This window comes from Tachyglossus aculeatus, chromosome X1 (genome assembly GCF_015852505.1).
Source record: "Tachyglossus aculeatus isolate mTacAcu1 chromosome X1, mTacAcu1.pri, whole genome shotgun sequence".
NCBI classification, from domain to species: Eukaryota; Metazoa; Chordata; class Mammalia; order Monotremata; family Tachyglossidae; genus Tachyglossus; species Tachyglossus aculeatus.
This window is the reverse complement of record NC_052101.1, coordinates 74,175,890-74,198,222: the sequence shown is the minus strand read 5'-3', so window position 1 is coordinate 74,198,222 and position 22,333 is coordinate 74,175,890. Positions and strand designations below refer to the sequence as shown.

The 22,333-nt window shown below is 46.7% G+C and overlaps 2 protein-coding genes across 4 annotated transcripts in view; one reads left to right on the top strand and one right to left on the bottom strand.

The window, feature by feature from the left end:
• Positions 1–153: 153 nt before the first annotated feature.
• ABHD6 (abhydrolase domain containing 6, acylglycerol lipase) overlaps positions 154–22,333 on the top strand; it is a 114,750-nt gene continuing 92,570 nt past the window's right edge. For both annotated transcript variants that reach the window (XM_038739870.1, XM_038739869.1), the window contains exon 1: positions 154–475. The gene's annotated coding sequence lies outside the window, so the exon portion shown is untranslated. The remainder of the gene's footprint in view (positions 476–22,333) is intronic.
• Positions 8,629–22,333, bottom strand: part of DNASE1L3 (deoxyribonuclease 1 like 3) — a 31,536-nt gene continuing 17,831 nt past the window's right edge. For both annotated transcript variants that reach the window (XM_038739872.1, XM_038739873.1), the window contains 3 exons: positions 10,920–11,077; positions 9,104–9,200; positions 8,629–8,968 (listed from right to left, as the gene is read on the bottom strand). In XM_038739872.1, coding sequence (XP_038595800.1) covers positions 8,876–8,968; positions 9,104–9,200; positions 10,920–11,077 — 348 coding nt within the window. In that variant the 3' untranslated portion in view covers positions 8,629–8,875. The remainder of the gene's footprint in view (positions 8,969–9,103; positions 9,201–10,919; positions 11,078–22,333) is intronic.

Sequence of the window (22,333 nt, the reverse complement as noted above, 5' to 3'; positions counted from 1 at the left end):
AGAACTGGAATGCTGTGCTCAGCGGCAGGGGAGGAGGAAGAGGAAAACGGGGGTGGGGGGATGAGAAGGGGAGGAGGTGGAGGAAGGGGAGGAGGTGAAGGAAGGGAAGGAGGAGTAGGAAGTAGCAGTGATCCTAAAGTGATCGTATTTTCTGTCCACAAAGTGAGACAAGGAAGTAAGGAACAAAGACAGGCAGGAATAAGAAAAAAACCCAAAGGAACAAAAAGGGGTAGAGAGAAAGAAACTACAGAGAGACACACAGGGAGAGTGGATCTCCATCCTGCACAGGAGTAGAGGGTAGGTAGAAGCTGGGATGGCCATGGGTCAGAGCTTCCCTACCACCAGGACTCCAGAGTTGAGAGGAGGTGGCGATTTATGCCTAAAACAGTTTCCCTCATCCTGCTAGACAGCAGAGGAGCAGTGGACCAGCGGAGGTTGCCTAGAACGATGAGGTACTGAAGACTGCCCCCTTAAGGTACAGATTAACTTGTATATTTTGTTATTGATTTTTTGGATGGTTGAATTTTATCTTGTTTTTACTGTTAATTGGATTACACTCTTATTATATGTCCCCTATGTCCCACTTAAATTGTGAGCACCTTATAGGTCAGGGTCTGGGCCTTCATTGATTATCTTGTAAGAAGTGATCTTGAATGAGTTTTGTTGCTGCCATCTAGTGTCTAAATTGAGTCCTCTCTGGGCTTCCATGTGTCATCTGGCTTTCCAAACCCTCCACTGACTGCATATTAGCAGGAGTGAAGGTAAAGGGCACAGAGCCCCAGGGATGGGTCTCTCCACCAGAAGTGGCTCTCCCCACAGCCTGATGGGAGCACATACCCAGAGGTCTTCTTTCCCAAGGGCTGTAGGAGTGGCCTGGCTCCTCCTGGTCAGCCCTGAGGTGTCTGGCTTCCTCCCTGGAACATATCCCAGTGTCCATAGTAGTAGTCCAAGGGGCCGGACTGGGCCATCTGAATTGGGCAGCTCTGGACAGGAGCCCCAGGGCCCAGCCCTATGCTCCTACAGCTCTGCCTTGGGACACCTCCCCCAGAAATGTTCAAGACCGGCCAGCCCTGTCCCTGCCCTCCTCCTCACCGTCTCCCCCCCCACCCCGCCCCCATGCAGACACCCTCCCGCAGTAGTTCCCCATCCTCTGCACACACCTGGAGCCATGCAGTATTCACTGCAGGAACCAAAGGCACTATGGGGCACCCTCACCACCCCATACTCACTTGCAGCCTTGCAGGGCTCACTGAAAGAACCGAGGGAGCTTCACGACCCATAGCCTGATGCAGTCACTGCTGTGAGATGGAAACATTTTCTCAGCCCAGCTCTGTTCCAGAGTGCTGCCATTTACTCCCCACTCTGCATTCTGGCTATGGGGGAACAGACCATCGAGGGTCAAACAAGACCAGGCTCAATTTCATGGGTGGATGGATCCATGTACTGAAGATGATGGCTCTAGGATAAGGGGGACCCAGAAAACTTTATACTGGCCAGGAAAGGAAGTCACCATATTTAAACTGGGGCTGGATAAAAGGAACCTATTGGAAGGAGAAAGAACAGGCAATAGCAGTGACCGATCGACCTGGCTGATAATGTTATAACACTGGTAGGTGGGAAAACTATGAGGGGTTGGGGGAAGAAGCGGGAGCAGAGTCAGAAAGAATCTGCCTTTTGCCTGGAGAAACTGGAGGACTGATCCACAAGGACACTTGGAATCCCAGGATCTACACCACCTGGTGGCAGTGTGGTCTAGTGGATAGAGCATGGGCCTGGGAGTCAGAAGGACCTGGGTTCTAAACCAGGATCTGCCACTTGCCTGCTGTTTGACTTTGGGTAAATCACTTCACTGTGCCTCAGTTCCCTCAACTATAAAATGGGGATTAAGACTCTGAGCCCCATGAGGGACATGGATTGGATCCAACCTGATTAGTTTTGTATCTATCCCAGCACTTAGTATAGTGTCTATCACATAGTAAGCGCTCAACAAATGCCATTAAAAAAAAAAGTTCTGGCACCAATGGCCTTGTGTAGGAGAATTCCTGGAGCTGTTGCACTGAACCAATACCACCTAGAGTGGAGTTCCTGCCTCTGTGACCCTGAACCAGTGCTCCCTGCAAGAGATCCGCTGTCACAAAGGTGCAAGCATTACTGCCCTTTTCAGGTTAGAGATACATCACCGCAGCTCATCAGCAACCACAGGCTGGCTGTGTGACTTGGATTGAGGAAGACTTGGAGGATGACTGGGGTTCTGCTTTCTGTTCGGGTTGTTTGCCAAGCCCCTGGGGTGAGTGTCTCAGTAATCCAAGATCCATATGATGGTGGTGATAATAGTATTTGTTAAGCACTTACTATATGCCAGACACTGTACTAAGGGCTGAAGGACTGTGTCCAACTCAATTTGCTTGTATACACCCCAGTGCTTAATACAGTGCCTGGCACTAAATGCTTAACAAATACCACCATCATAATACAAGACAGTCAGGTCGAACATGCTCCCTGTTCCACATGGGGCTCACACTCTAAGGGAGAGGGAAGACAGGTATTGAATCCCCATTTGGCAGGTGAAGAAACTGAGGCACAGAGAAGTGAAGAGACTTACCCGAGGTCACACAGAAGACAAGCAATGGAGCTGGGATTAGAACCCATGTCCTTCAGCTCCCAGGCCTGTTCTCTTTCCACTAGGCTATATGCTTCATTATCTTTCAGTGCGCTGCTGCTCCAGACTTTCGGGGGCAGTGGCAACTCCACCCACGTAAACCCCGTTCCAGGAGAGATGTGAGGCCTGACCCCATCCCCAATCCCTGCCCCAGCTGCCTCTAGTTCACTGCCACCACTTGCTGCCACACCCCTCCCTGCACTGGGGTTGCTTGCTGTCAGCCACTCCCCCATCCCAAAATAGCAGCTCACTTTTTAGGATCTTGGTGGCCTCTTTATCTCATTGGTCACTTGCTCTGGTTCTGCAGGTGGCCAATGAGATACTGAATCACTGTGTCCCTCAGTGCAATCCCAGATCCACTGTAGGATCTTGTAGGCCATCCCATCTCTGGAGTGGCTAAGGAGAGTAAGGGAATTTAATGCAGCAACCTCAGGAAACTCTCCAAATGGAAGAATGGAAATAGTAGGTCTGCCAACTCAAAAGCAGTTCTGACCTGCTGAAATCATGTTATGAGAAGCAGCGGGGCCTAGTGAAAAGTGCACAGGCCTGGGAATCAGAGGACCTGGGTTCTAATCCTATCTCCACCATTTACCTGTTGTGTGACCTTGGGCAAATCACTTAACTTCTCTTGGCCTCAGTTCCCTCATCTGCAAAATGGGGATTCAAAACCTGTTCTCCCTTCTACTTGGACTGTGAACCCCACGTGGGATCTGATGTTCTTGTATCTAGCCCAGCGCTTAGTCCAGTGCCTGGCACATAGTAAGCACTTAACAATTATTATTGTTATTTTTTTATGTTGGGGGATATGAGGTTGACTTTTTAGTTAGTAGAAACCCAGTTTAAGGGAGCTGTAGGCTTCCAAGCAAGAATGAGTTCAAATTCTCTCTCACAGTGCCTCTTCCTCTCTCTCCCCCCAACTCTCCAGCTGGGCCGATGTTGCATTCAGTGTCCTGGCCAGGGGACCTGTGTGCAGAGGGAGGCTCCCTGCTGGCTAGTCTTTGAGCAACTGGGCCCTGGTACTCATGCCCCGATTCACTGCCCAGCGCAGATGGTCCTGGGCCTTTTCTCCTGAGGGCTGGGTCCAGCTAAGAGGTACTGCAGGCCTTCTTGCACCATCTCCAGGAGATGGTTGGATTGGAAGCTTCCTTATGAATTCCTGTTCCAGCTTGATCCTGCATCTCATGGCTCCAAACACTCTTCCCCCAGAGCTCTTCTGGGCTTTCCCAGTTATTCACAGGGACTTTGCTGGGTACATTGTGCTGGGTTTTAGAGTCGTTAGCTGGCAAAGGTGAGTCCCATCATCTCTTTATCATCCTCTGAGACAAAGGATAATCTGCTTCCCCCAGGTACACACATAAACGTCGATCATCCCAGTATATTTGTGGTGGTTTTGGAGGCAGCTATACATTCTTTTTAAAAGCAGTTGAGATAGTAATCCACCATAAAATCAAGGCTGTCATCTTTAGTTAGGCAATGTGGTGCTTCTCCTAGGAGCCAAACTGCTATCTCTTAAAGGATTTAGAGTAAAAACAACCCATATCTTTTAAGGTGCAGGGGTTTGGGGGCTGGGGGACCCCCTCACACCTTTATACCTAGACTGAAAGCTCAATGTGGGCAGGAAACGTGTCTGCCAACTCTGTTGTACTCTCCCAAGTGCTTAATGCTATGCTCTGCACATAGTAAACACTCAACAGATACCATTGATAATGATGATGATGGTGATGATACCTCTCTTCTAGAAGGAAGTCTTCACCCGTTCACAGATTCAAGTATGATAAAGTCAAACTTCCCGAGAAAAATTCCATCTGGACTCTACTTATGCTCCAAAATGATTTAAATGATTTAATGAGAAGCAGCATGGCATAGTGAAAAGAGCACAGGCTTGGGATTCAGAGGTCATGGGTTCTAATGCTGACTCTGCTACTTGTCTGCTGTGTGACTTTGGGTAAGTCACTTAACTTCTCGGTGCTCAGTTACCTCATCTATAAAATGGGGATGAAAACTGTGAGCCCCACGAGGGACAACCTGATTACCTTGTATCTACCTTAGCACTTAGAACTGTGCTTGGTACATAGTAAATGCTTAACAAATGCCATCATTATTTAAAGAGGGAGAAGGGGGCTATAAAGGCAGATAGGTAAGTAGCTTCCATATGTCCCTCTTGCCTATTCCCAATGCCTGTTAGTGGCATCTACATGTAATGTTGGTGTGGCACATACAGTTGGAGAGACTGGTTTCCTCTGCCTGCAACAACCCAGGAGAGAAAGGGTCTCCTCACGTGAGTAAAGCTCCCCCTAGTGGGAAAAAACAATGACTAACTTCTAGTGTTACCTTCCCTTCTTCCCTCCCACTATTCAGACCCCTGGCAACCAGGATTGAAACAAAATATACAGGCTTCCCTCATTAACCACCTTTTTGCATACCCACGTTCATTTCTCTGCATAAACGCTCATTCATTCATTCAATCGTATTTATTGAGTGCTTGCTGTGTGGAAAGCACTGTACTAAGCACTTGGAAAGAGAAGCAACGAGGCTCAGTGGAAAGAGCACGGGTTGGGAGTCAGAGGTCATGGGTTTTAATCCCGGCTCCGCCGCTTGTCAGCTGTGTGACTTTGGGCAAGTCACTTACCTTCTCTGTGCCTCAATTACCTTATCTGTAAAATGGGGATTAAGACTGTGAGCCTCAGGTGGGACAACCTGATCACCTTATATCCCCCCCAGTGCTTAGAACAGTGCTTTGCACATAGTAAGTGCTTAACAAATACCATTTTTTAAAAAAGTACAATTCAGCAATAAAGTGAGACAATCCCTGCCCATACTGGGTTTATACCACACTATGCCACTTTGAGCCACCATGATTTTACATGGCTGTAGAGAGTGCTACTTTGCTTTTCAAGCTGACTGGGCTCTTGCTTTGTTTTGCTTTCTACAGACCTTCTTGATTTCCCCCCAATAGGCTGGAAGACAGACAGTCCCTACCCCACTTTATTCCATATGTCTTCTTTCCATGCCTAAATCTAGGATCTGTAGATATGCCACCCAGCTTGAGGTCTGGGCTCTTTAAAAAGCTCTCAAAGCCCTCATCCCTCTGCACCCAATCTTCCCTCCCTACTACTTAATCTCAACCCCTCCAACCCCCACCCCCACAGCACTTACATACAGATCCTTATACACTGTTGCTTCCCTTCCCTGTAATTGTTTTTACTGTCCATCTGTCCCTTTAGACTGTAAGTTTATTGAGGGCAGGGGCTGTACCTTCCAACTGTATTGCACTCTCCCAAACGCTTAGTGTAGGGCTCTACACAAAGTAAATGCTCAGTAAATAGCATTGATTCTGGTTGCTGAGAGAATCCACAGAACAGTCATTTTAATTCTGTTCTATCCTGGGTCCCTGGTTCTGAAACAGCCCATTCCCTTATCCATAGACAAAAAAGGGAAAAGAGACAATTACGTAAGTGCTAACAAAAGGTCGCAGTGAATTCATCAATACCAGGAGGGCAGTGAATACCAGCAGATTAATGTTTTGACAGCACATACAGTAGCATCGGGCAATTTGTTTTGTGAGAGAAAAGAATGTCTTCATTTAGCAATAAGGATCACATTTTGAGTTTATCAATTCAGAACATAGGAACCTTAAAGCTTGAGATCATTATGGGGCCAGCAATTGTTTCAGTGCATGGTGCAGGGGTGGCAGAACACTCAGGAACCCTGGAATTAGGAGGTTACTTGGCAATTGCATGGGCTCATTTTGGAATATTTTCCACCAGTGTCACTTACTGTGCTCTGAGCTTCCTCTCCTGATGCTGTTCTTCCTAGGGGACAGGCTTCCATGTCTTCAGCTCTATTTTTCCAAAGCACTTTCTATCTCTCTGTTCTCTTGATTGTCCACAATAACTCAAAATTCTGAGGAATTATGTAACACTGAAACCAAAGTCAAACTGTCCAGTTTATGTCATTAGTCACATAAAGGACTCAATTCCACAGAAGCAGAAATAGAGGGAACTCCAATGAGACAGTGTGGCTGGAACAGGGGACTTATGGAGACCTCAAATGGAAAAAAAAAAATGGTTCTAATAAAGTCTGTAACATTTGAGGTTGTGAAGAATTCAAATGTGGGTGGAGGCTAAAAATTTAAAGGTGAAAAGCAATGCAAAGAATTATGATAAAAACTCAGATTTTTGCCAACAAACAGAATGTGATTTTTTTTTTTTCTAAAAGACCATTTGACCTTTCTTAGTTATATGGGGACAATCAGTCATGACGTATGATGGAAGAAGAAAGACTATTTGATATTCTATTGTGTTGCTGGAAAGTGAAAACAAATCTGACTCAGTTCCTTATTGGATTGTTGGCTCCACACAGATACGAGATGTGGGAAAGTCCCTTTTTAAAAATTAAAAAAAAGGATCTGGCCATGAACTGTTCACTCCATAGTAGAAAATGGACAATAGTCAGTTTTTGGTTCCTCTGAGTTGTTGAAGCTCTAGTGACTTATTGAGTGCCTACTGGTGGCAGAGCACTGTTTAGCGCTTGGGAGAGTATAGTAGTCCCCCTTCTAGACTGTGAGCCCATTGTGGGCAGGGATTGTCTCTCTCTGTTGCTGAATTGTACTTTCCAAGCTCTTAGTACAGTGCTCTGTGTATAGTAAGTGCTCAATAAATAATTGAATGAATGAATGAACAGGAGTGGAGAGAGATAGTCAGAGACTGTCATGACAGTGTGCTCCTAGACTTTCACCCTGATGCTACATAATTTTCCTCATGCTAAGACCTTCAAATTAAGAGCTTGCAGGACTTCCTGATTTGGCTACCATCCCAGGAAAGACAGACAACAAAAATTTCCTCACACCCTAAAGCTAAGGCTAAGCTGGAAACCTGGAGGGTTAACTGTACTTTCAGGAAGCTTAGCTTGTTTGTTAAATGGATGCTCAGGCACTTTGATGATGTCTGGGTCAGCAGGATCACACACACACAGAAACACACACTCCAGTGATTGGGTAGCCTGCAGGAATGCCTGATGAGAAAACGATGTCAACTATTAGCTTAGAAAGACATGTTATCACAGTGCCCAAGCACGTAATACAGTGCACCATGCCAAGTGGGTACTCAATAAATGCTATTACTGCTACTATCACTACTCCCACTGATGCCACTACTGCTCTTACTACTAGTAATACTATTACTACATGGTTGTCTCTTTTTCTAGACTTTAAGCTCCTAGGGGCAGGGAATGTGTCTACCAACTCATATTGTAGTTTCCCAAGCACTTAGTATTGTGCTCTCTGCACACCGTAAGCACTCAATAAATATAATTGATTGATTCAGCTGATATGCTGCTAGAAGAAAGCGGTTTTCTGCTATTTCATTAAGTAGAGGTGGTCTTAAATGGACCTCCCCATTCATTTGGCATTGTCGTGGTTCTCGAAAACACTTTAGGGTTTTTGTCACTGAGTAAAGAGGGGATACCACATCTAGGGGCAGGGTTAAAGAGAGGTTTTCTGCGCTAGATATGCTAAGAAGGGAAAATAGTATCTACCATTACCACGAGAACTTTACTTCTTTGCCACTATTTGTTATTTTACTGGATCAAATACTGTTAAGATGAAAGAACCCAAAGAAACACGGAGTACTGCATGGTCCAGTATGGTAAGGCTGAGTCAGAGGCTGGAAAGCATAGCTGCAGCAGCATGTCTTGACTTGATGAGCACAACTGCTTCTTTCTACACCAAATCTACTTGCATGAACTTGTGAATCATTTTATACCAGGACTGCCTTGGGTTGTAGGAAGAATATTCCCCAATTCTTCCATTGTGTTAGTCCTAAATAGTGTATAGAAAACACATGTCATAGAATCGGGGGTGGCGGGTGGCAAGGAGGAATCTGAAATGGGTTGAAAAAGCTCAACAAATTTCGATGCAACCTCTGAATGATCCTTTACTTCCTCATATCATCCTCTGTTTATGTCGCGCTTATCTTAAGGAGTCAGCAGTGTTCCTTAAGCCTGATTCACTTTTCACCTTTAATACTTAATATCATCCATTAGTGAGGGTTCTTGTAATTATCTAAAATGATTTACAAGGCTTTAAAATACTCAAAGTGAACTTTCAACTTTGATAGATTTACAGAGGCTTATACTGGGGTTGGGGTTTGGGGGAATTGCAGAGAAAAAATCAATGAGCATCACGGGCAAAAGAGCCTGGCAGTAAAATTGGTATTTTCAGTTCTTTTTCTTTGGTGGTTGATTCTTCTTAGACCATCGCAAAGATTTCAGCTCAACCTCAACTGGATAGTGGTCACTGACTTGCAGGGCCTGTGAGTGAAAGAAAGACACCTCTGGGTACTAGCCCCAATCCGAATCAGTTTGGAATTTGGAAAATTTCTGAAACCAGAACTCTACTGCAATGAACCAAACAGGGAAAACTGCAGTGCAAAAAGGCAGACCTACCTCTTCTTCATTCATTTTATAGGCCACCTGGAAGTTGAAGACATTGACTGAGTTTGGGATAATGGCACTCCTCAGACTTTTGCCATGAATCACAATCCTAGAACAGGGAAAACTCATCAAATTATTCTAGCTCTCTATTTTTTGTGATGCAGACCAAAAAATAACTGTGAGTTGGATGTTTTTAGGGCTGGCTATGTGCCTGGATATGCCAGGTGCTTGGGTATGCCGAGGGTTTCCTGATAATGAAATTGATTCAGTGGGGGACAATGGCTCCCAAGGGCTAATGACTTTAAATAGTTCTGAACTCCCCGCTCAGAATGAGCTCTAGCTAAACACCAGTGCTTATTATTCTTGAAGTTGCAAGTAGTTTGTGAAATGGATGAAAATGATTGATAAAGTGCTATTCCTCTGTTCCATCTAGTTCTTTTTTCACAACAGACTCAAGCGGTAGGTGCTGATTTCTAATGTCAGCTTGCAGATTGATGTGAAAATCTGAGGAAGGGCCCAGAGAGCAGGCTTTTCCAAGTCACTCTTGGGCCAGGATTTCTCAGGTCTTCCTTGCCAGCCTGGCCTCCATGAGCCTAAAAGTTGGGGTGTTAGATCAGAATGTGGCAAAATCCAGAAGCTGCACTGTTGGCAGGGAAATTCCAGAGGCTCAGGCCAGTTGAGTGGCTGAGCCAACTGGCGTTCCAAAGAGGTTCCTTCTCCACCCAACTTAATGAGGCTCAGAGCTCCCAAGGAAAAAGCCCTCCTCAAAGCACCAACCCTGTTTGGGGCCCATCAGCCTGGGTGGCTTCTCTGGGCAGGAAGTGCAGAAGTCTCTATCTGTTGCCGATTTGTACTTCCCAAGCGCTTAGTACAGTGCTCTGCACACAGTGAGCGCTCAGTAAATACGATTGAATGAAAGTCCTTATTGTGGCGACCCCTAGCAGCAATTCTGTGCCATTTTGGGGAAGTGGATAGAAGTGGGGCTAGCTCTTTCTAGGGAAGAGCCAGGCAGGGTAATTGACCTGAGCCCCACACCCTAGGGAGCCCCATTAATTAATTAATTCATTCATATTTATTGAGCACCACTGTGTGCAAAGCACTGTACTAAGCACTTGGGAGAGTACAGTATAAAGATAACAGACACATTTCCTGCTCATAGTGTAGAGGGGGAGACAGACATTAATATAAATAAATAAACATTTATAGTCTCCCAAGTGCCTAGTACAGTGCTCTGCACACAGTAAGTGCTCAGTAAATAAAAATGATTGATTGACTGATTAAAAAGTTGTCAGTGAAATTATGTCCTGAATTAGGTTGGTTTATTTTGGGAAACCCATAGAGTCAAATCCCATGATACTAATGACGGTATTTTTAAGCACTTACTATGGGCTAAGCACTGTACTAAGCACTGGGGTAGATTCAAGATCATCAGATTGGACACAATCCCTGTCCCTCACTGGGCTCTCAGTCCAAGTGGGAGGGAGAACAGGTATCAAATCCCCACTTTACATTTGAGGAAATTGAGACCCAGAGAGCTAGAAGCAGATTGATGCTCATCCCTAAAGCCCTGTAAGCAGATCTCTGGCCATCTGTGACCTCGCAGGGTGGCAGGAGGAGGGCAGAAGCAGCTGGGCACCCAAGCTCCTAAGAGGCCCCGGACAGTTGCCGCCACACGGGACCGCAGAGGAAAAGTGGGCACCGGGGACTTGGGAAGGGCAGGGATGAAGTGGCAGGTCACCTGAGGGTCTGGTCCTGCTGGTTCCCTGCCCGCAACCCTTTAGGGATGACCTTGATGAGGGGGACTAGTTGCTTCCAAGTCAGGAGTTACCTGTCATAAGCACAGTTTGTGCTTTCCTTCACTGTTGTGTCTAGATCATCACCAGTCAGCCAGACAAATCTTGGGTCAGTTCTGAGCTGGATTTCCTTCCAGGATTTCTTTGGGACATAGCTGCAGTCAGCATTGAAGTCGCCCATAAAGATGAAATTCTGAAACATTTGAAGTATCACAAGTGAGAATCCTTTGCAGAATGTCTTTCTTCTCACTCAAAGCAGTAAATGGATCCCTTGTAATTTATTGTCCGAGGAGCCATGACCACTTTTCCATTGATACTAGACCGTGTTAAGGAGGTAAGGTTGGGATAAAGGGATTAGCATCTTTTGGTGGAGGTTTTTGGCAACAAAGAAATTGATTTGGAGATTCTCATACATTTGTAGCAACACCTCTCTGTCTCCTTTTCTTGATCCATACATAGATGTGTGTGTACATATATATGTACACGCACATGCACATATATACATACATACACACATACTGCATGATTTGGCTTGTTTTGGCTGGGTCAGAGTCTTCAAAACTGCCTGAATCATGAATGGTTCCATGCTTTACATGCATTCAGTTAGGGTCTATTTCAGAACCAACCCTGGCATGATAGTGAACACTTACAGTGTAGAGCTCTCCCTGCTACACCCTCCCCACCAAGAGCTCCTTCCCCTCCCCTCATGACCCAAACTCCTCTCCTTCTGCCATTGTCTCCCTAGCCATCACACCTTGCACTCCAAATTTTTTGGAACTTCAAGAACCTCCAGTGTCATTGTGTACCCCTCCCCTTGCTCTTTCCAGCTTGTAGCCCAACCTCCTAACCCCAATCCCAGTTGTCAATAACAAGCTGGGAATGGGAAGCTCCACCCACAGCAACTGCTGTTTTCCCCATCCAGCCCCAGCTTGTCCCTTTCCCCATTGCTACAGCTGGTGCTGAGATGGGGGAGTGTCACCACAAGCAGGAAGATGGTGAGGGAGGCAGTGCTTTGCACATGTCAGTAGTTAAAAAAAATTCTGGAGCATGAGGAAGGACGCCGGAAGGCTAAGTTTGAGGTGCAGGAGTGGCACACGAAAACTGCTGGAGACAGGATAGAGTGCAAAGGGCACTAGTGGGATGAGGAGAGAAGGGGCAAGAAGGCAAGTGACTTCCCTGTAGCGATTGAATATAATGCCAGGGGCAAGGCTTAAGAATTCTGGGTACATTAGCAAAAGGGGTAGCACTTATCCTCAGGTAGCACATACTGTGGGGGGTTCAGGATCTGGGGTACACCAGTACATATGGACATACCTACATAGTTACAGCACATACAGCTTGCTAAATCAATCTACTAAAATCTGAACTATTTTTGAAATGGCCAAATGGTTGTCCCCTATTTCCTGGCATGAATAATCTACTCGATTACATTGTTTTGAGGCTGGGGGATTGGTTTACAGAAACTCTGCCCATATGAGGCAGATCCTTAGAGAATGGGGTGACTGCCTCCTGTAGAAGACAGAAAATGAAAACCCTCATCTGCCACGAAAACATTTTTCTACGCTTCAGCTGTTGGACTGATACATTAAAATATGTACATTTCTGCTTAGATTGAGATTTTCTCTGTTCATTTTTGGTTTCCTTTGGGCTGTACACTTTCTGCTCACACTAGATTCTTCATTAACATAAAACACCAGACTTTGTCTTCCTAATACAGGACCCATGGAAAACACTTAGTTTTTAATCTTCATCACCATAGAACGGGGACACACCTATCTGCTTCCCAATTAAGCCCTCTTTTCCCCCCACTGACTCTCCCTTCTGCGTTGTCTATGCACTTGGATCTGTGACCTTTGGATATTTGCCCCACCCCCAACCTCACAGCTCTTAGGTACATATCTTCAAATTGTATATCATAAATTACTTATTTATATTAATGTGTGTCTCCCCCTCTAGACTGTAAGCTATGGGCAGGGAATGTGTTTGCTAATTCTGTTGTATTGTACTCTCCCAAGCACTTAGTACAGTGCTCTGCACACAGTAAGCATTTAATAAATACCATTGATTGATCCATTGATTGCTTCCATTTGCTTCTCCTCTCCTTTTCCTATAGTTCCCTCTGCCTATGAGCAATTCTCTTTGTTTTCCTTTCTTGCAGATCATGTCTGCATATGATTGAATCAAATCTTATTAAAAAGAAGAAGAATCCTGAGCTCTAGGCTCAGAAAAGGGATATACCTCATTCACTCCCTTCCCCCCATCGTGCCCTCCATAGTGTTCTGCCTCAGGTCGTAATTCAGCATTACAGATATGTTCTGAAGTTCTGTTTTTTGCCACTTTAGAGGTATCAGCTGATGTAATTTATTCGAGGTCCTAGAAGGGAGTATTTTTTTTCCCATGGGATCATGTCCTTGGGCATAGTTTCTGATGGCTAGAATGCAGTTGACCCTGATATTAATTTTTCTTTATCACCTTCCTTTTGGATCCAGTAGTGTTGCTAATTCTTCTCTACTGGGGACAACCTTGGTTTGTTTCATTTCCGGCAAGGAAATGCAAGGAACAGCAAGGAGACTGGTGCCCTTTTCTCTGAAACTTGCTAACACTGCTGCTGCTGTTTTGGTCAGCAGTCAGCAGGCAGACTAGATAACGAAGTGACAAACAAAACAGCTCTCCCCTTTGTCCTGCTTCCCCCTTATAATTTGACTGGGACTGGCTTTTTTGACCACTGTCCATCAAGGAAAATAAGGGGTTGGGGCTAGAAGTCAGTGAGAAACCTGACCAGTAGTAGTCTGTCTGTCAAGTAAACATGCTGGTGCCAAGATTCTTGAGGCCAATCTCAGGCTGGATGAGTGGCCCCTGAGTTCAAAAGATCAAAGTTCAAAGATCAAAAGTTGTCTGCAGGCAGGCATTTGTTTGGTGTCAGCGGTTTGCTTTGTCCAGTTACCAGAGATTTCCTCTGAAGAAAAAAAATCCCCTAAAGCCCACTTACCCTATGCAGACCCAGTCACTTTCTTTTATTTTCTTAGCTTCCTTTGACTACCCAGACTGCAAAAGAGTCCTAAGGGCTTTATACTTCTCCTGCTGGAACTACCTCTTTTTTCTAGCGGTTTTCCCTTTCCTCATCTCCCCATCTCCTTGCTCATGTCTGTACTTGTCACCAGATCGGGGCACCTAATGGTAGTAGTAGTAGTGATGGTATTTACTGACCACCTACCTAGTGAAAAGCACTATTAAGTGCTGGGGAAAGTACAACAGAAGCACATTCCCTGCCTACAGGGAACTTACAATCTAACAGGTGAGACAGACATTAACATTTACAAACAGTGGGAGCAACAGGATGAAAGAGGGTCATATAAGGGAGTTGAATGACTAGGCCAGGAGAGAATAAATCAGAATACATATTTGAATGTACAATTGGAAAAATATATACAGAAGTGGCAAGGATGGGTTAAAAGAACACACAAATGCTGGATTTGGATGTTGATATGACTCGGGGTGTTGGGGATTAATTGGGAAAGCCTTGTCAGAAGAGGAGGGATTTTAGGAGGGCTTGGAAGGTGAGGCGGACTGAGATCTGCCAGATTTGTAGAAGGTAGTTCCAGGCTGAGGAAACAGCATAAATGAAGGATCGGAGGTGGTGGTGGTGGCAGGGGACAAGACAAGAGCATGGTATAGTGAGGGGTGAGCTTGAGGGGAGCAAAGAGTGCAAACTAGAGGGTAGAGTGTGAAAGGGCCTATGTGCGAGATGGGGAAAGTCTTAAAGTCAACAGTAAGAAACTTCCTTTAATGCAGGGGGAACCATTTTAGTTGTTTGAGGAGTGGAGAAAGTGCTCTGGGTGACATTTCAGAAAGACTTGTATCTACCCCGGACCTTAGAACAGTATATGACACATCGTAAGTGCTTAACAAATACCATAAAAAAAGATAATCTGGGCGGCAGCAGGAAATACGGATTGGCAGAAAGGAGAGACTGGAGTCAGGGAGACCGGTGAGGAGGCTGACACAGTAGTCTTACCTTGTGATCATTTCTATGTCTATCTCCCTCACTGGAGTGTAAACTCCTCATGGGCACAGAAAGTGTCTCGTGCGTCTATTGTACTTCTCACAAGCTTAGGACAGTGAAGTACATTCATTACTGGTGATATGAGTGCCTGAACCAGGGTGATGGTTGTTTCGGTGGAGAGGAAGGGGTGGATCTGGGAAGTGTTTTGGAGGAAAAACCAGTAAAATCTTTCAGGTGATTAGATGTGAGAGCTGAAGTGACAGTGAGACGTGGAGGATGACACCAAGGTTACGGGGTCCAGGGACAGGGAGGCTGGTGGCATTACTGACTAAAATGGGAAAGTTGGGAGGAGGGGAGGGTTGAAGAGGGAAGAGGAAAGTTCAGTTTTGGATGTGATTAATTTGAAGTGCCAGTGGGCCATCCAAGTGGAGGCCCAAGTGGAGGTGTCCTGGAAGCAAGAATAGATGCAAGATTGAATAGCAGGAGAGAGGTGAGGACTAGAGAAATAGTTCTGGGAATCATCTGCGTAGAGATGGTAGCTGAATCCTTGCAAGATTATGAGCTTCCTGAGAGAGTGAGTGTAGAGCGAGATGAGTGGGGGCCCCAGAACAGAGACTTGCAGGCACCCAAAGGTGATAAAAGATGGAGGAGGAGCCAGGAAAAGAAACAGAGGAATTGGTGAGTTTTGTAGAGAACAAGGTAAATACCATGGTGGCAAAATCAAGATCTTCCAAAGGGAAGGGGGCTAATCAGCAGTGATGAAGGGTGGCCAAAAGATTGAGGAGGATTAGGACAGAGTAGGGACATTGGACTTGACAATGAGAAGGTCATTGGTGACCTTAGAGAGGCATGTCTTGGTGGAGTAAAGGGGCCAAGACCTGGCTGTAGTGGGTCAAGGAGAGAGTTGGTGGAGAGTAAGTGAAGGCAGTGGGTGTGTATGTTGAAACTCTTTCAAGGACTTTGGACAGAAAAGGGAGGAGGGAGATGGGGCAATAGCTGGAGGGTGTACTGGGATTGAGGGAGGATTTTTTTTAGAACAGGAGATACATGGGCATGTTTGAAGGCAGAGAGGAAGTAGCCATCCAAGAGTTATAAGCTGACGATGACAGTGAGGAAGGGGAGGAGAGTGAGAATGGCTGTTTTTAAGAAAAGAGATGGAGGCAGAGGCTCAGGTAGAAGGGGTAGAGTTGAAGAGCAGGCCAGAGATCACTTAGAGACAGTTGGGAAGGCAGAGAAAGAGGAGGAATTAGTAGAGGGTTGAGAAGGTGAAGGAAGGACTATTGGAAATTAACCCCAATGGTTTCTATTTTTACAGACTAAGTATTTGGCAAGGTCATCAACAATTAGGGAGGGAGATGGTAGGGGCATTAGGGGCTTCAGGAGGGAGTTAAAGTTTTGAAATAGTGTGGGTTGTGGGTGTGGGAATTGATGAGGAAGGAATAGAAGAGTTGGAGAACAGAAGACAGAGCTGAATTAGAACAGGACAGAGTGAATTTGAGGTTCCAAGTCAGCTTGGTGCCTGGATTTTCTCCAGCTGGGCTCAGCTTCATGCATGCAGAAGTGAAGAAAGTGGAATTTTGGGGTGATCTGGAACTGAGGGTTGAGGTGTGAGAGTGACAGAGGGAATGGGGCAAGGGAATTGAGTTTGGTGGAGGAGACGGAGTTGAGGCCACAGACTTTAGAATCAGGGGTGGGAGGGTTCATAGGGAATTCAGGAGGGGTGTGACAGCCTGCCATGGGTTCAGCGTATCCAGAGTCCAGGGGCCCCGATAGCAGGTGAAGACAGAATTTGAACTGTGGTGTGTGCGGGAGGGGGAGGGGAGCATTGGGGCAAGGCGGCAGTTCAGAAAATTGTGGTCAGTTAGTGTGCTAAGTCAGAATTGGTGAGGTTAGCAATAGACACTAGAGATCAATCAATCAATCAATTGTATTTACTGTGTGCAGAGCACTGTACTAAGCGCTTGGGAAGTACAAGTTGGCAACATATAGAGACAGTCCCTACCCAACAGTGGGCTCACAGTCTAGAAGGGGGAGACAGAGAACAAAACAAAACATATTAACAAAATAGAATAGATATGTACAAGTAAAATAAATAGAGTAATAAATACGAACAAACATATATACATATATACAGGTGCTGTGGGGAAGGGAAGGAGGTAAGGCGGGGGGATGGAGGGGGAAGGAGAGATGATAATAATAATAATAATAACAATGATGGCATTTATTAAGCGCTTACTATCAATCAATCAATTGTATTTATTGAGCGCTTACTGTGTGCAGAGCACTGTACTAAGTGCTTGGGAAGTACAAGTTGGCAACATATAGAGATAGTCCCTACTCCACAGTGGGCTCACAGTCTAAAATGTGAGCAAATGTGAGCACAGTGCTATGTGCAAAGCACTGTCCTAAGCACTAGGGAGGTTACAAGGTGATCAGGTTGTCCCATGGGGGGCTCACAGTCTTAATCCCCATTTTACAGATGAGGCAACTGAGGCACAGAGAAGTTAGGTGACTTGCCAAAAGTCACACAGCTGACAATTGGCAGAGCCAGGATTTGAACCCATGACCTCTGACTCCAAAGCCCATGTTCTTTTCACTGAGCCATGCTGCTTCTCTAATAATGATGGCATTTGCTAAGCATTTACTATGTGCAAAGCATTGTTCTAAGCACCGGGGAGGATACAAGGTGATCAAGTTGTCCCATGTGGGGCTCACAGTCTTCATCCCCATTTTAAGACTGAACTCTTTGTCTTCCCTCCCAAACCCTGCCCTCTCCCTGACTTTCCCATCACTGTTGACGGCACTACCATCCTTCCTGTCTCACAAGCCTGCAAACTTGGTGTCATCCTCGACTCCGCTCTTTTGTTCACCTCTCACATCCAAGCCGTCACCAAAACCTGCCGGTCTCACCTCCGCAACATTGCCAAGATCCGTCCTTTCCTCTCCATCCAAACCGCTACCCTGCTCGTTCAAGCTCTCATCCTATCCTGTCTGGACTACTGCATCAGCCTCCTCTCCGATCTCCCATCCTCCTGTCTATCCCCACTTCAATCCATACTTCACGCTGCTGCCCAGATTGTCTTTGTCCAGAAATGCTCTGGGCACGTTACTCCCCTCCTCAAAAATCTCCAGTGGCTACCAATCAACCTACACATCAAGCAAAAACTCCTCACCCTCAACTTCATGGCTCTCCATCACCTCGCCCCCTCCTACCTCACCTCCCTTCTCTCCTTCTACAGCCCAGCCAGCACCCTCCTCTCCTCTGCTGCTAATCTCCTCACCGTGCCTCGTTCTCACCTGTCCCGCCGTCGACCCCCGGCCCACGTCATCCCCCTGGCCTGGAATGCCCTCCCTCCGCACACCCGTCAAGCTAGCTCTCTTCCTCCCTTCAAGGCCCTACTGAGAGCTCACCTCCTCCAGGAGGCCTTCCCAGACTGAGCCCCCTCTTTCCCTCCTCCCCCTCCCCATCCCCCCACCTTACCTCCTTCCCCTCCCCACAGCACCTGTATATAGTATATATGTTTGTACGTATTTATTACTCTATTTATTTATTTATTTTATTTGTACATATTTATTCTATTTATTTTATTTTGTTAATATGTTTTGTTTTGTTCTCTGTCTCCCCCTTCTAGACTGTGAGCCCACTGTTGGGTAGGGACCGTCTCTATGTGTTGCCAACTTGTACTTCCCAAGCACTTAGTACAGTGCTCTGCACACAGTAAGCGTTCAATAAATATGATTGAATGAATGAATGAATACAGATGAGGTAACTGAGGCCCAGACAAGCTAAGTGACTTGCTCAAGGTCACACAGCTGACAACTGGTGGAGCTGGGATTTGAACACATGACCTCTGACTCCCAAGCCCGTGCTCTTTCCACTGAGCCATGCTGCTTCTCAATGATGAGATCTAATGTGTGTCTTTGCTGATGAGTGGCTGAAGGGTGGTGGAACAAGTGGTCAGCAGAGTTGAGTAGGGGCAAGTAAGTCTCCTGGGGAGAAGGATGGGGTGGGGTAGGGGATGCAGGAGAAGAGTAGAAGGGAATGAGTCGGAAGGAGAGAAAAGCATTAAGTCAGGCAGAGGTACTGAGGTGAGACCGCAAGGGTGGTTGATAACAACAACCATCTGCCTGCAGTGCCTGGTAGAGACAGATGCTGTAGGATTCAAAGGTAGAGCAGGTGAGATACAGAGGGGGCGAATGGAATGCAAGTGACGTGGGCGAGGAGCAGGCTGACTTTTCCCCCATTCCCTGAGAGATAGTGGGAGTAGGAGGAGGTAAAACCCCTTCAAGAGAGAAGAGCAGGGGAAACAATGCCAAGAGGTGAGAGCCAGGTCTCAGGGATGGTGAGAGGAGAGGTGGGAAGGCCGCGATCAAGTCAAGGAGGAAGGGGAGTTTGGGGGCTCCGCAGGCTCTGGTAGAGTGAAACTGTGGAAGGGGAGGAGAAAGGGAGGGGAGAGTGATGGGGAGGTGCTGTACATGATCAGGGTTATTTGGTACAGGAGGTTTGCCGGAATAATGGGAATGAAGAGTTCATCAAGGGAGTGAGTGTAGATAGAGAACAGAAGGGGACCAAGAACTGACCCTTGAGGAACCCCTACAGTAAGGAGATGGGAGGGGGAGGAGAAGCCCGCAATGGAGACTGACAGTGAACGGCCGGAGAGGTAGGAGGAGAACCAGGATAGGACAGAGTCTGTAAAGTCAAGGTTGGATAGCGTGTTGAGGAGAAGGGGGTGGTCCACGGTGTCAAAGGTAGCTGAGAGGTCGAGGAGGATTTGGATAGAGTAGGAGCCATTGGATTTGGCAAGCAGGAAGTCATTGGTGACCTTTGTGAGGGCAGTTTCGGTGGAATGTAGGGGACAGAAGCCAGATTGGAGGGGGTAGAGGAGAGAGTTGGCGTTGAGGAATTCGAGGCAGCGGGTGTAGACGACTCATTCAAGGAATTTGGAAAGGAATGGTAGGAGGGAGATAGGGCGATAACTAGAAGGGGAGGTGGGGTCAAGAGAGGGTTTTTCTAGGATGGGGGAGACGTGGGCATGTTTGGAGGCAGAGGGGAAGGAACCAGTGGAGAGTGAGCAGTTGAAGATGGAAGTAAAGGAGGGGAGGAGGGACGGGGTGAGAGATTTCAGAAGATGAGAGGTAATGGGGTCAGAAGCATAGGTGGCTGGAATAGCACTTGAGAGGAGGGAGGAGATCTCATCTGAGGATACTGCTGGGAAGGATGAGAGAGTAGTGGAGAGGGTTGAGAGCAGGGGGGTTGGAGATGGGGGAGGAGTGACTTTGGAAAGCTCAGACCTGACGGAATTAATTTTACTAATGAAGTAGGAGGCCAGATCGTTGGGGGTGAGGGAAGGAGGAGAGGGAGGAACAGGGGGCCTGAGAAGGGAATTAAATGTATGGAAGAGCTGATGGGGATGATGGGCATGGGTGTCAATAAGGGAGGAGAAATAGTTTTCTCTGGCAGAGGAGAGGGCAGAGTTAAGGCAGGAAAGGATAAACTTGAAGTGAACGAGGTTGGCTTGGTGTTTTGACTTTCGCCAGCAGCGTTCAGCAGCTCAAGCATAAGAGTGAATGAGGCGGACAGGGGCAGTGATCCAGGGCTGTGGGTTAGTGGTACGAGAGCGGCAAAGGGAAAGGGGAGTGAGCCAGTCAAGCTGAGTAGAGAGGGTAGAGGGTAGAGTTGAGAGCAGTAATCTGATCATCAAAATTGGGTAGAGAGGAAAGGGAGGCGAGGTGGGGTGTGAGGCGCACAGAGAGATGGATGGGGTTGAGAGAGCGGAGGTCTCTGTGAGGTAGTAATATAGATTTACAGGGGAGAGGAGTGTGAGTGAGGAGGCAGGTGAGCAGGTTATGATCAGATCACTCACTCCCTTGGTGAACTAATTTGCTCCCACGGCTTCAACTATCATCTCTATGCTGATGACACCCAAATCTACATCTCTGCCCCTGCTCTCTCTCCTTCCCTTCAGGCTCGTGTCTCCTCCTGCCTTCAAAACATCTCCATCTGGATGTCTGCCCGCCATCTGAAACTCAATATGTCCAAGACTGAACTCCTTATCTTCCCTCCCAAACCCTGCCCTCTCCCTGACTTTCCCATCACTGTTGACGGCACTACCATCCTTCCGGTCTCACAAGCCCGCAACCTTGGTGTCATCCTCGACTCTGCTCTCTCATTCACCCCTCACATCCAATCCATCACCAAAAACTGCCGCTCTTACCTCCGCAACATCACCAAGATCCGCCCTTTCCTCTCCATCCAAACCGCTATCCTGCTGATTGAATCTCTCATCCTATCCTGACTGGATTACTGCATCAGCCTCCTCTCTGATCTCCCATCCTCCTGTCTCTCCCCACTTCAATCTATACTTCACGCTGCTGCCCGGATCATCTTTGTGCAGAAATGCTCTGGGCATGTTACTCCCCTCCTCAAAAATCTCCAATGGCTACCAATCAACCTATGCATCAGGCAAAAACTCCTCACTCTCGGCTTCAAGGCTCTCCATCACTTCACCCCCTCCTACCTCACCTCCCTTCTTTCCTTCTACAGCCCAGCCCGCACCCTCTGCTCCTCTGCCGCTAACCTCCTCACTGTGCCTCGTTCTCGCCTGTCCCAACGTCGACCCTCGGCCCACATCCTCCCCCTAGCCTGGAATGCCCTCCCTCCGCACATCCGCCAAGCTAGCTCTCTTCCTCCCTTCAAAGCCCTACTGAGAGCTCACCTCCTCCAGGAGGCCTTCCCAGACTGAGCCCCCTCCTTTCTCTCCCCCTTCCCACAGCACCAGTATATATGTTTGTACAGATTTATTACTCTATTTAACTTGTCCATATTTACTATTCTATTTATTTTATTTTGTTAATATGTTTTGTTTTGTTGTCTGTCTCCCCCTTCTAGACTGTGAGCCTGCTGTTGGGTAGGGACCGTCTCTATATGCTGCCAACTTGTACTTCGCAAGGGCTTAGTACAGTGCTCTGCACACAGTAAGCGCTCAATAAATATGATTGAATGAATGAATGAAGAGAACATGATGGGGATGGAATACCAGTAACTCAAGGAATTAAAGGTGACAGATTCTGTGATGGACTGGATGGTGAAAAAATAGTGGCGATATCCCGGCCTGAAGCTGTGATCATCTTAATATTCTGATCCTCTTCTTCTCAATAGCTCCATGAGATTGTCATTGTAAAGTTCCCGGGTCCAATTGTGCTACTTGTATTTTATATGCACTGGGCTGGAATGGTATACCATCTAATGATTCTGCATAATAATCATAAATTAGGCACTGCTTGCAGATTGAGTCTATCTTGGCTTGCCTGGCCTTGGCTCTCTTTTTTTTCTTTGTTTTGCATTTTTGGCAAGAAGAAGTTCATTCTGACCTAAGCAGATTAGTTCATGGGAGGACAGAAGCCACTGTGCTTCATCCTTCTTCTGTTCAGGACACTTGTGAACCA